At 35.2% G+C, this 11,325-nt stretch overlaps 1 protein-coding gene across 1 annotated transcript in view; it reads right to left on the bottom strand.

Moving 5' to 3' along the window:
- Positions 1-427: 427 nt before the first annotated feature.
- Positions 428-11,325, bottom strand: part of LOC146134621 (uncharacterized) — a 40,418-nt gene continuing 29,520 nt past the window's right edge. The window contains exons 8-12 of the mRNA XM_083397106.1: positions 7,599-7,802; positions 5,078-5,186; positions 4,322-4,471; positions 3,618-3,723; positions 428-3,583 (exon numbers count right to left, since the gene is read on the bottom strand). Of these exons, the coding sequence (XP_083253232.1) occupies positions 3,581-3,583; positions 3,618-3,723; positions 4,322-4,471; positions 5,078-5,186; positions 7,599-7,802 (572 nt within the window). The 3' untranslated portion in view covers positions 428-3,580. The remainder of the gene's footprint in view (positions 3,584-3,617; positions 3,724-4,321; positions 4,472-5,077; positions 5,187-7,598; positions 7,803-11,325) is intronic.

Below are 11,325 nucleotides of genomic sequence, written 5' to 3'. Positions count from 1 at the left end.
CTCAAATTAAGTCCAGTCAAGTCATTATTTGACATAAAAAAACTTAAACTATTAAGATTGGTAACTGGTTCGTTTAGGTGAGCAATATTTTACTCTAACCCAAATTATTTGACACAATAAATTAGGTTCTACTCAAGTCATTTTTCCAAAAGACTTAAGTCGAGTAAGTTATTTTGGTCAAAAGACTCAAGTCAAGTCATTTGAAAACAATAACTGAAGTCAAGCCATTGACTTAAAACATTACCACACTGGCCAGTGCATGAGATTTCAATTAAATTATTTACAGATTATTCTCGGCTAAGTTTAACCAAACAAGTATTTAACAGAAAGGTCTGATAACTGTTTTTCTGAAACCTGGTTTAGAAGTTTAAAATTAATGATAACCTGGCAATCAATACCTACAACAACAGACAGTCATTGGTAGTTGGGATATAAGGGTACATTTTGCAAAGGAAACATTCGAAATACGGTTTGGGATAAAAACTTAAAACTACATGAAAGAACGTGATAATAACCGTTGGGTGATAGCAGTGGAAAAAATAGCGTAAAACCAAACAGAACAGAAATCAATTTTCGATAAAAACGCTTAATAATAATGTAAGGAAAAGGGGAATTGAAAAGATAGCTTACTAGTCGACACTTTAACATTGCATATAATCAAAATGGTAAAAGTGGAATTTGTTGTTCCTTTGAAAAAGTTGCATTAACACCGAAACAAGTCAAAACGAAACAAAGAAGTTTCAAACCTGGTTTTTCTTAAACGATATAAACAAAACATTTTTTAACCTTTCATAGAAAATACACTTTTGTTGAAGCAATTTTGGCGCTGATAGATAAAGTACAAAAAATGTCAATAATTAAAGGCGTAGTTGATTTTCACGTTGCAACAGATTTCTAACAAAATATATTCATTTTGGGTTATATTTTAGGCAAAGCAGGGTAAACCTTTATTATTTAGCATAATAAATTGCAGAAAAAATACCTTAACAAATACCAGTTCAGTTAAGACAGTGTTTCTCAACATTTTTCTGTTGCAACCCAAATATCAAGCAAAAGTATAACAGCAAAAATTTGGAGCACAATTTACCAAAATTTTTGTAGCCGAAAAAAAAAGCATTATTTTAGCATTATTGTCGAATTTACTTAAGATCCACCATGCCTTCGTAATGATTTTTTTAACAATTTGAAGAAGTGTTGTCTAAAACGAATCTCAATAAATTTACCAACTGAAACCTACTGCAGTCGGCGAAAGACGATAAAAATTACCTAATTTTGGTCGCGACCTATCGGTTGAGGTTGAGAAAACACTTAAGAGTTAAGGCGTATTTTATATGATTTTACAGAAATCTATATTTTTGCAATTGGTGTTAGCTTGATAAGCTAATAACAACTTTTGGTTAACTTTTAAAAAGTAAACGCACTAAAAAAAATGACTGCGCGCTTTTAGCTTTAAGGAAACATCTCAATACGAAAATAGCACTTCGAAGGGCTTCACTTTAAACAAACCGCAGCTATACTTAATTAGCTTTGCGCGTGTAGCGACTAAAAAAAAAACTAGATTAATTTCGATTCGAGTATATTGGGATTGGATTAAAACTCCCGGCGGTTTTAAATTAGGAATAAAAACGCAAAGAAAATTAATTTTCTGGAAGCCACGGGTTCTTTATGGATCTCAGATCTCGGCACATAATACATAATAACAGTAAGTTCAGGAAATTCGGTTTGTCGCCACGAAATGCCTTTTGCTGCATTAGGTTTAAGTCAAAGTATGTGTATGGGGATTTGTGTGGAAAGGGGTTCTTAAACTTGGGTCCCCCCTTTAGGGTACGAAGACTATAGTTTAAAAAATAAATGAAATTTTTAAAGTAAGAGAGTTTATTTGAAGAAGGCGTAGTGTGTTTAGACTTTATTTCAGTTTCACATTGGTTTGACAGAAAACGTTTCTTAAGTCTAATTGTCAATTTATGACGTCAATTTATGACGTCATCTTTTAAAATTTCATGCCGACATCAGTCCACGCGAAGCAAAAATATTTTTTAGAGGTCCGCGTTGGAAAAAGTTTAAGAACCCCCCTACAGGTTTGAAAATACATGCTTTTTAGGGGGGGGGGACGGTAAAAGTACTACATTGTAAATTCTTTCGACACCGGGATCCGTTGGTTTGGAAATATCTACGGCCTTTTAATCTTAGTGGGAAGTATATCAACGCCGATCCGATATTGAACTGACAAAACATTTAAGCAATGGTTTGTAATCTAACTTAACGTTGTTGATCTTAAATTGAAACAAAAAATAGAACATAAACAATCAAAGGTAACTAAAATTTCCAACAGGGGATCTAAAATTTTTGCCCCCAAAAATCGTAAACGTTATTTTGGGTGCGAATCAATTTTACCAATTTTGCTCATTTAAAAATTATTGAAGTCAAGAGGTACCGGATCGGCTACTTTGGTCAAAAATATCGGGGGTCGAAAGAAGAACTATGGGACATCTCAATACAAGGCTTATGCGCAAAAAACGACAAATGTCCTTGTACAGATTTTGCGAAGATCATTCTTATCAAACTACACCATTGACGTTTTGAACGTCATGCGTGAAGGCACCTAGTTCCGCTTGAGTGAGCACCAGTGAAGCGTGCCAAAAATGGAGAATCGAGCGATAATCTTGATTTGCCATGCGATTGATTATATAGCGCCGTTACAGTAAGTGCCGTGGGTGCTTCCAATAAGATTTTTTTACGATGCAAAAAAAAACAATTTTTATGATGTACATTAGGATTTATGACAGTGGTATTTACCCTTTTTAGTGTTGTTACCCTCTAAAAACTTTAATTTTAATTATTCTTTTTTGGATTCAAAAGTCATGACCTACATGCAACTGAACAACGATTACCTATTGAATAAAAACACTAGATTTAGAATGACTATATAAGTTTTAACATCATTGCCAAAATAACCCTCCCCCAAGATTATTAAGTCAACGCTTTGAAGCAATTTCTCAAAGGTTAAAAACCACTGGTTTAATGAGTGGCGGTGTTATCTGGGTTTAAGTAATAGCGTGCATTAAAATCATCTTCAATCGTTTTAACATTTTTCGATTGTGGATTGTTTGTGAAAGTTTTAAGGATTTTTTCTGACATAAATGAACACAACGATTGCGAATAATTTTCGCTTTGTGAGTACATCTGTAGAAAGAAGGTCGCCTGGAATTAGTGCATTAAAGTAAAATTATACTAATAACAAAACATTTACCCCATAAGTACCGCTGCCAGTTCAGCAAAGTTTTGCTAAAATATCGGTGAAAAAGTCACGACTTTAACGATTTTCTTCCGAGTAGAGAAAGATACCGTATTTGTCGGAGCTAACACAAAAAACGACTTGTACAGAGATTTTTGGTTAAAACGCGCGATAAAAACGGGATAAAAGCAAAAAAAAACAAGAAAAACAACAAACAATAGGCGCTTTTCGTGCGATGTGATGTAAAAAAACAACAAAAACATACCAAGGTTGTAAAACAGCTACTACTCAACTTGCATACGTTTCGAAAGCGTGGGGAATTCCCGCGGGAAAAACGGAGTGACGTCATCGTCGAGCGGTGACGAAACCGGCGATGACGTCAGCATGTTTTCAGGATCTGACGCAGGTAGGCGATGAGATTGCGCAATCCGAAGATGTAGCTATCGTCACAGCGAGGCTCCTCGAACACGTGCGCGAAGTCAATCATCCTTGACGGAAGAAAAAGGCGGGAAAACGGGTTTAAATGATGCACATCATGTGGTTTTGAAAGATGCAAATTTTTGGGTTGGAAACATGCATTTTTTTCATTCTAAAGATGCATTTTTTATTTTAAACGATGCCCATTTTTCGTTTTTGAATATAAGCATTTTTTTATTTTAAAAGAGTATATTTTTGGTTTGAAAGGGGTACCACCTTAAGTCAATCATTCTTGACTGGAGAAAAAGGAGGAAAAAGACATTTAAATAATGCAATTTTTAAGGTTTTAAAGATGCTATATTTGTAGTTTTTTTAGTTTTTTTATTTTAAAATCTGCATTTTGTTGTATGAAAAAAGTTTGTGATAAAAATTGATAAAATATAACAATCTTTTACAAACATTTGAATTGTATACGTAGTTTTCTGTACTTTAAGGGGGTAATTTTTCTCCTTAAAATTGTGATTCGTTACTTTTTTTACTTAAACGCTTACTAAAAAAAATCAAATCGAAAATAAAAAATATTTAGATTTTAAAATACTAAACACTAATTTAAAAATCTAAAAATTAAATTAAAAATCAAATCAAAAACCTAAATCAAGCACTACTCACTTGACGTCGACGATTTCTGGCGGGAATCGATACTTGACGTAGTCACGTGCCGACTCCTGGATGCGTCGGTTCAGTGACGTCACAAACTCCCGCTGGAGGCGCTCTGACGCGCGACGCGAAGACAATCGGTTCTCGGCCTCGCTCGAGTATCTGTGACGTAACAATAAAGGAACAAGGGTTGTTAAAACGTGATTAGCGGCGCACTTTTGACTAAGATATTTTAGTTTTAGTCTAAAAAACACGAATTACATCGATTTTGAACAGAAATTTAACTTGTTTTAAGTGATTGAGTATGAATCATTTTTTTTTTTTTTTTTTTTTTTTTAAGAAATCCTGAACTTTTAAAAGCATTAATATTGTTTAAGATGTATCAGTTTCTGTGTAGCGTTGACATTTTTTTATTAATTTGTTAGACAAAATAAGTTGTTAGGCCCTTAATAAGCTTTAAGTAAAAGTTGGTCAAAAGTGGCCAAGCATCCTCAAAATATCGTCACCTTAATTTTTTTGGGGTGACTATACTGACTTGTTAAGCTTAAAGACGTGTTTCTTGTTGTAAACATGTTCTGACCTTGTTTTGCAAATTTATTTTTTACACTAAAGACATATATTAGCAAATTTAAAACTATATATTTAGTTTTCAAGCGAATTTTATCAAAATAAAGCAAAATGTTTGTCACTTTAAAAGCGTGTATTATTGTATTAATTTAACCCGTGGAAAAAACAAAAATCGATGAATTACTTTTGACCCAAACTTACCCGGATTCGATCCCTGTTGATGGGGCGACGTTGGGGGCAACTGGGGCAATTCCGGGGTCAGCTCGTTCACCCTGCACCTGGGGATTCCCCGAATCGACTGGGTCGGTTGCTGTGGATAATATAAACGACCATTAAATATGATATTTTTGTGTTATTTAGTAAAGAAAATGAAAAAATGTTCAAGGAATTTTTCTCTTACTTTTGGGTGGTGTATCCATGGTCGATTTATATAAACATTTTTTATAATTATTGAAATTAGGAGTTTTTATGACTTTAAAATACATGTATCTTTTAATTTCCAAAACTTGTTGTTTTGCATTAGCAGAGGTTCATTAAGTATTGTATGTGATAGCTTTAAAAAATATATTTCTTACTCCTGTTTGTCAACTACTTTATGCTGTTTTTTTTGCGTTGGCAGTCGTTTTTTTATTGCTTTTCATGTTTCCAATTTTTTTATCTTTATTTTTTGTTTTAAGATTACTATGTTTTTAGTTTTTGCACGATTTCTCCACAACTTTTTTGCAATGTTTTTCTTTTTCATTGCGTTTCTGTATTTTCGCATTAAAAAAAAAAAAAAAAAAACGATTAACCGCAAGAGGGCGCGCGCAAGCCAGGCAAACAGCTTTGGCGCGAAACTCGAGGCGAGGGAAGGAGGGGTTGTGGACAGACACAGATGGGGTTTGCGGATGAATAAGTTATGAAGGAACAATCAATTGCTGGAGGCTTCGTCTGTCGGTGAATGCTGCTCTATACCTTGACTTTGAAAATGCGGCTGAATGTCTTACACATTAAGGTGCATTACGGTCGATGTCCTTTTAAGTGGGTTTAAATGGAATGGGAAGTTTGACAAAAATGGTGTAATATTGAAGTAAAAAAAAAACAACGTTTCACCTGATTTACAAATGTGGAAAATATGGAGAAAAACTTTGAATACGTAAAATTTGAAAAAAATATTGTAGCTCCATGTTCGTGCGTAAAAAATAAGTTTTTATTGGATGGTCTAAAAATCCAGGGATATCGTATAAATTAATTATTTTCATACCAAAGGTCATAACAGCAAAAAATATATCGTTTTTTCCTTTTTGCAGGTCATCGTCCAATTAACCATTCATCTATAAATTGGCTTTATTTTCGTGTTTTGACTCTACAGGCCACAAACGCCAGGTTTTGGCTTGGCGTGGCAGTTCGTCCTGTTGTCGGACGTTTTTACGGGCCATGCATCACTATCGTGCGTCGTTTTCAATGCGTTTTTTTCAGGAAATTTAAATTTGACGAAATTAAAAAATGTGATGTGATGTGCTGGAGAAAATCTAAAGGTACATTCGAAATCAGCGCGAAAAATACATCTTAAATGACAAACTCACATTCTCGTTTCGAAAAAAGTGAAAATTTGTTGGCCAGTCTTATTTGCGGTTACAAAAATAAAATTAAGTGCTGAAGACATGGGCGTTTTATTGGTCACTTTTTTGGAATTTAAATGTCCTACCGCCGTAAACCTGTATAAATCATTTAACGGATAAACTTGCTTTATTTTCCCGTTTTGACTCTACAGGCCACAAACGCCAGGTTTTGGCTTGGCTTAGCAGTTCGTCCTTTTGTCGCATTGTGAGCTGTCCGACAAAACGCTCCAATGCACTCAATAATGCATCAATTCGACCCGTGGGATGTTTACAAGCGAGACGGGCAACGTGCAAACTGACACGTCCGCGTTTTTAACCGACGAGCATAGACAACTGAAACGATTAATTTTGTATTAAAGAATTATTCGTCACGTTAACAAAATGCTACCTACTTCTATATGGGCTTTAATATTCATTCTATTTCCAACTACAACCTCCAGCCATTATCTTAAGATTTTTTCAAAGCGTTTCCAAAATGCGTTCAACTTCTTTATGGGCTTTGTTAGCTCCAAACTTTCGTATTGTTTTTGCACGGTGACTAATCCACAGATCTCAATATACCAAAACTTTCAGCAAAATTTGACCTACATTTTATTGACTTTTCAGCACCAAGGAAAATAACGTTCTTTTGAACCAATGACCAACTTTCGCATGTTTATGGCATGCAATGTTGCAAGGTTGTTATAATTTTGCAGGTTTTTAAAGCAGCCTAACCCTTGGTACTACTAATAATAACCGTTGTGGATTTCCAACATTTGTGATTTTAGGCAGTATTTCATTTCAGGGCATGTTTAGTGCATTATGTTTGCAAATATTTATTTTCTCGTATTTAGTAGAAGGGAGGGACACTACAGTTTGGCGTAACACCACTGTTTTTTCACCAACCATTAACTTTCTAGGCTCAGGCGGTGATCATTTACAGGCTAAAAAGTTTATTAAACAATAGTTATTTTCTTATTTTGCCAACATACTTTAATGTGGTGTGCACCTTTTAGCCTGGATTTTATTAACTTTATTGCTTCATAAATGTCCAAGTCAAGTCAAAAATACTTGATCAAGTCAAGTTAGTGAAAGTTGTACTGTAAAGAACCCTTGGAATAATGTGTTATCGTGTAGTTCACCTGCTTCAGTGGATAGTTGTTCATTCCCTTGCACTCGCTGCATCAAAACCTTCACCCTTTCATCAGCAACTACCTTCTTACTGCTACTGTTCGATGTATTGGCGGATGCAGCAGTTGTAGCTTTGTCCTCTTTTGAAGATGGCGGGTTGTTTTTCTTAGATTCCCCTTCCGTTGTTTTGGAAGCATCGCTGGCTCTGCTTGATTCTGCGTTTAACATTTAAGGGTTTAAATCAAAATAACTTTTTGCATAAGGGGCCGGATATAAAATTTTGTGTTGAGCTTTTTTACCTCAATTATACCGTTCAATGAAGGAAATGCAACTGGAAATGTACTGAGCTTTATCAATTGTCTTTCAGTTAAAAATTTGTAACTTGGAAAAAGTATCTTTGAACGTTTCAGTCTTATCGATTTGTAATTTATTTTCATGATTGGAATCGAAATGGTTCGTAGGCAAGAAAACACAATAACTTAGAGATAGCACCAACTTATATTTTCACAAAAAAAACAATAAAATTGAAGTTGGCTAAAACTTTGAACTTTTGAGCAAATTTTTGCAGGACGTATTTATCATAAAGGCAAACCGCTCGCAATTCTTTCAACAGTGATATCTGTTTCAAACCAGCAATACAACACCTTTCACCACCCAAGCCTGTTCAGCAAAGTGTCAGTTTACATTTCTCTACACCTTAAAAGCTTAAGCGACGTCAAAACCTAGATTTCATTTTGTGTCAAACTTGGGGCACTGAAATGTTGGGTTGTCGCCTGTTGAACACTCGGGGACGTTCGTGTTTAACAAGACAGCGCATTACACACATAAGATAAGATACGTGTGACTGAAAAGATAGGGGTTAAAAATGTCATGTTTTTAAAAAGAGGGCTAAGAATGTCATGTTTCAAAGATATGGGTTAAGATGTCATGCTTTAAATACTGTAAATGTGTTAAAAAATGTCATGTTTGAAAAAAAAGGGTTAAAAATGCAATATTTTAAAGAAGGGGGTTAAAAATGCCATGTTTTACAAAAAGGTTAAAATTTATCTTATTTCAAAGAAGGTGGTTAAAAAGTCTCAGGTTCCTAGCAAATGTAGGACCACGATAACGGATACGGATTGTAAACCAACGTTTAACGTCAATATAACGAAAACCTGCAACAGTGTACGTAAAACAGACATAGGCGGGCTTCGAACCCGCGACCTACGGAACACGAACCATCGTGTGAAGTGCGTCATTCGTCTTTTCAATAATGAATGAGAAGTTGGACAGGCAAGTGTTTTGAAATGTTTGTGTTGGTTGCTGTAGCTGCAATGGAATCCGTGTTTTGTAAAATGTGTACACTGTTCATGTTTGTACGTGGGGCAGGGGTATGTGCGTGTATGGGTGTGTTTTTGGGGGTTTTACCCGTTAACAGCCTCTCTGTTTGTGAATGTATGTCTGTCTATGTGTATGTGGGTGTATGTGTGTGCGTTTTAGGGGAGGGAGTATTTATTTAGTAACAGTCTCTCTTTCTTTATGAACGTATGTCTATCTCTGTGTGTGTATATATTGGGGGTGTGCGAAAGGATTGGGAAAGGTTTTATATTTATTCGGCATAGTCAAGTAAAGAAATCACATTAACTAAGTCTATCAAAAGTTAAAGCGAAGTCAAAATTGAAGAATGGTGCTGAAGTGTTTTAGATAAAAACGTGAAAATTTCGATGCCAGAACTTAAATCAATGCATGTGCGCGTTTTGATTTTATTAAATTAGTTATCGTATCACAGTAAGGTTGTCATACGTTATGGGATCGGATGGCGGTATTTTATCGGAATAAATGTCAAGCAGCAAACATCACTAATGATAGGTATGCGAGTGGCGTATTATTAGTTTTATAAACTTAGTTTTTTCGCCCACCCAAAAAAATCGCTTTTTTTCCGACCACTTGAAAATTAGAAAAAAATATACCGACAAAAATATAAAAATCTTTTACATAAAACCCTCTCCGAAAATTAAATAGCTACAGGCCCTGGCAAACTATGTTCTACACGGACAATGCACACAACCCCAGTATGGCAGGCATGCAAACGGTGTCTTGTTTCACGATCCTTGTACAAGAAACATATTTTATCTACCAACTCTCTAATATCACGTTCTGAAGAAACAAGACACTGCTCAAAGTCACGTGATTAACACACTATGTGACGTCATACGGTTGTGGTGTCACGTGACAAAAGGTGACTTGCGATTTTTCTTTCGAAGGCATTTACGTTTTGCAAGATTGCCTGGTTTTGCGAAATTTTCTTGTTGTCATTATTGCATAAAAGTTGTTTTAAAATGAAATCTGTAGCTTACGCTTGGTTGGCGATTGGAACACAAACAATTAGGAGTGCGACGTAATAAGAATATCAAAGCACATACAGAAGTCATTTTGAAAAGGTTTCGAATAACTCTTTATTCATTTCGAAACGTTCAAAATGCTACCTACTTCTGTATGTTTTTTTTAATATTCTTATTACGTCTTACTAAAACCTCCCACCATTATGCTCCAAAATGATAAGTGCGATTTTGAAATCATGTGTCGCCGTTTATATTGGTTGGGTTGCCGACTAAACATGACATAGCAAGATTTTTTGAGATTAGTTCTGAACAAAATTTGTCCAAAATTTGTTAAAATTGCGAAAGAAATACAAAGTTGTGACTAATATTAGTGAAATACTTACGCCTAGTATTACGGTAGGCGCGAACAGGTTAAGAAACACTGGACTAGAGTGCTAGTCTACCGCTGCTGTTGCAGTTTTATTTCGGTTTGGTTAAAGCTAGGAAACGTGGGCGTTTTGCGGCATCTGTGGGCTGAAGAATCGGTTTTGACGCGCCCACGCATAACCGCATGTTGTGGGTTCAACTGGGAGATGGTTGTATGCTGGAATACAACTTGAAAGGGTTGGGATAAAGTGCTTTATGACTGCGGGCTATTTTGACTGGGCTCTGTAAAAGTTTAGTATATTGGCTAAACCATAGTTAAATCTGTGTCTTAAATAATATTTTTTTCGAACACGTTAGCCTTTTTTGCCATGGGCTTAATTAGGTATTTAACAAAAAAATTGACTGAAGTTTTTGAGCAAAATCAACTAAAAAAAAACAAAAAACAGTTGACTTAAGTATTTAAGAATAAAACAATTGACACACCATTTGACAAAAATAGATAATCTAAACATGACTTAAAGTGTATGAGAAAATGACTAAATTTAACATAACCTTAAGTATGTTTTCTGCTTTGACCAAATGAAGCAGGGCTATGCAAAACTTGTCAAGATTTTAATACAATTTGTCGTCGAAGGGCGCCACCTGATTTCCAGATTTAGAATTAGACAAATACGGTAATCAATAAGGATGCGATCTTATAACGCTATTCCTAAAAATCGCGCTATTTAAATATTTTGAATCGTTTAAAACAAAATGTTATACACCAGGGCTCAAAAACTACGACCTGCAGAACAAAGTATGTCGACAAAGTTGAGTTTCGAGAAAGATGAGAAGCAACTTTTCTCATGGGCGTGTCTCGTAACCACAATAAACCTTGCGTACACAACATACGCCAAACATTAGGCGTTCGAAATCGGATATGCGACGCCCTGTGTGACGTCATAGGTAGTAACGCGCGGCGTCGAAACTACAATAAACTCCACCTGGATACAATAAGCCGCAGACAGAAAGAAAAACGCGAAACATTTCGAAAATCGACCAAGATAAGTTA

The sequence above is a fragment of the Ascidiella aspersa genome, chromosome 9 (assembly GCF_963924565.1).
Source record: "Ascidiella aspersa chromosome 9, kaAscAspe10.2, whole genome shotgun sequence".
Classification (NCBI taxonomy): domain Eukaryota; kingdom Metazoa; phylum Chordata; class Ascidiacea; order Phlebobranchia; family Ascidiidae; genus Ascidiella; species Ascidiella aspersa.
The sequence above is the reverse complement of the archived record's forward strand: the minus strand, read 5'-3'. Positions and strand labels throughout refer to the sequence as shown.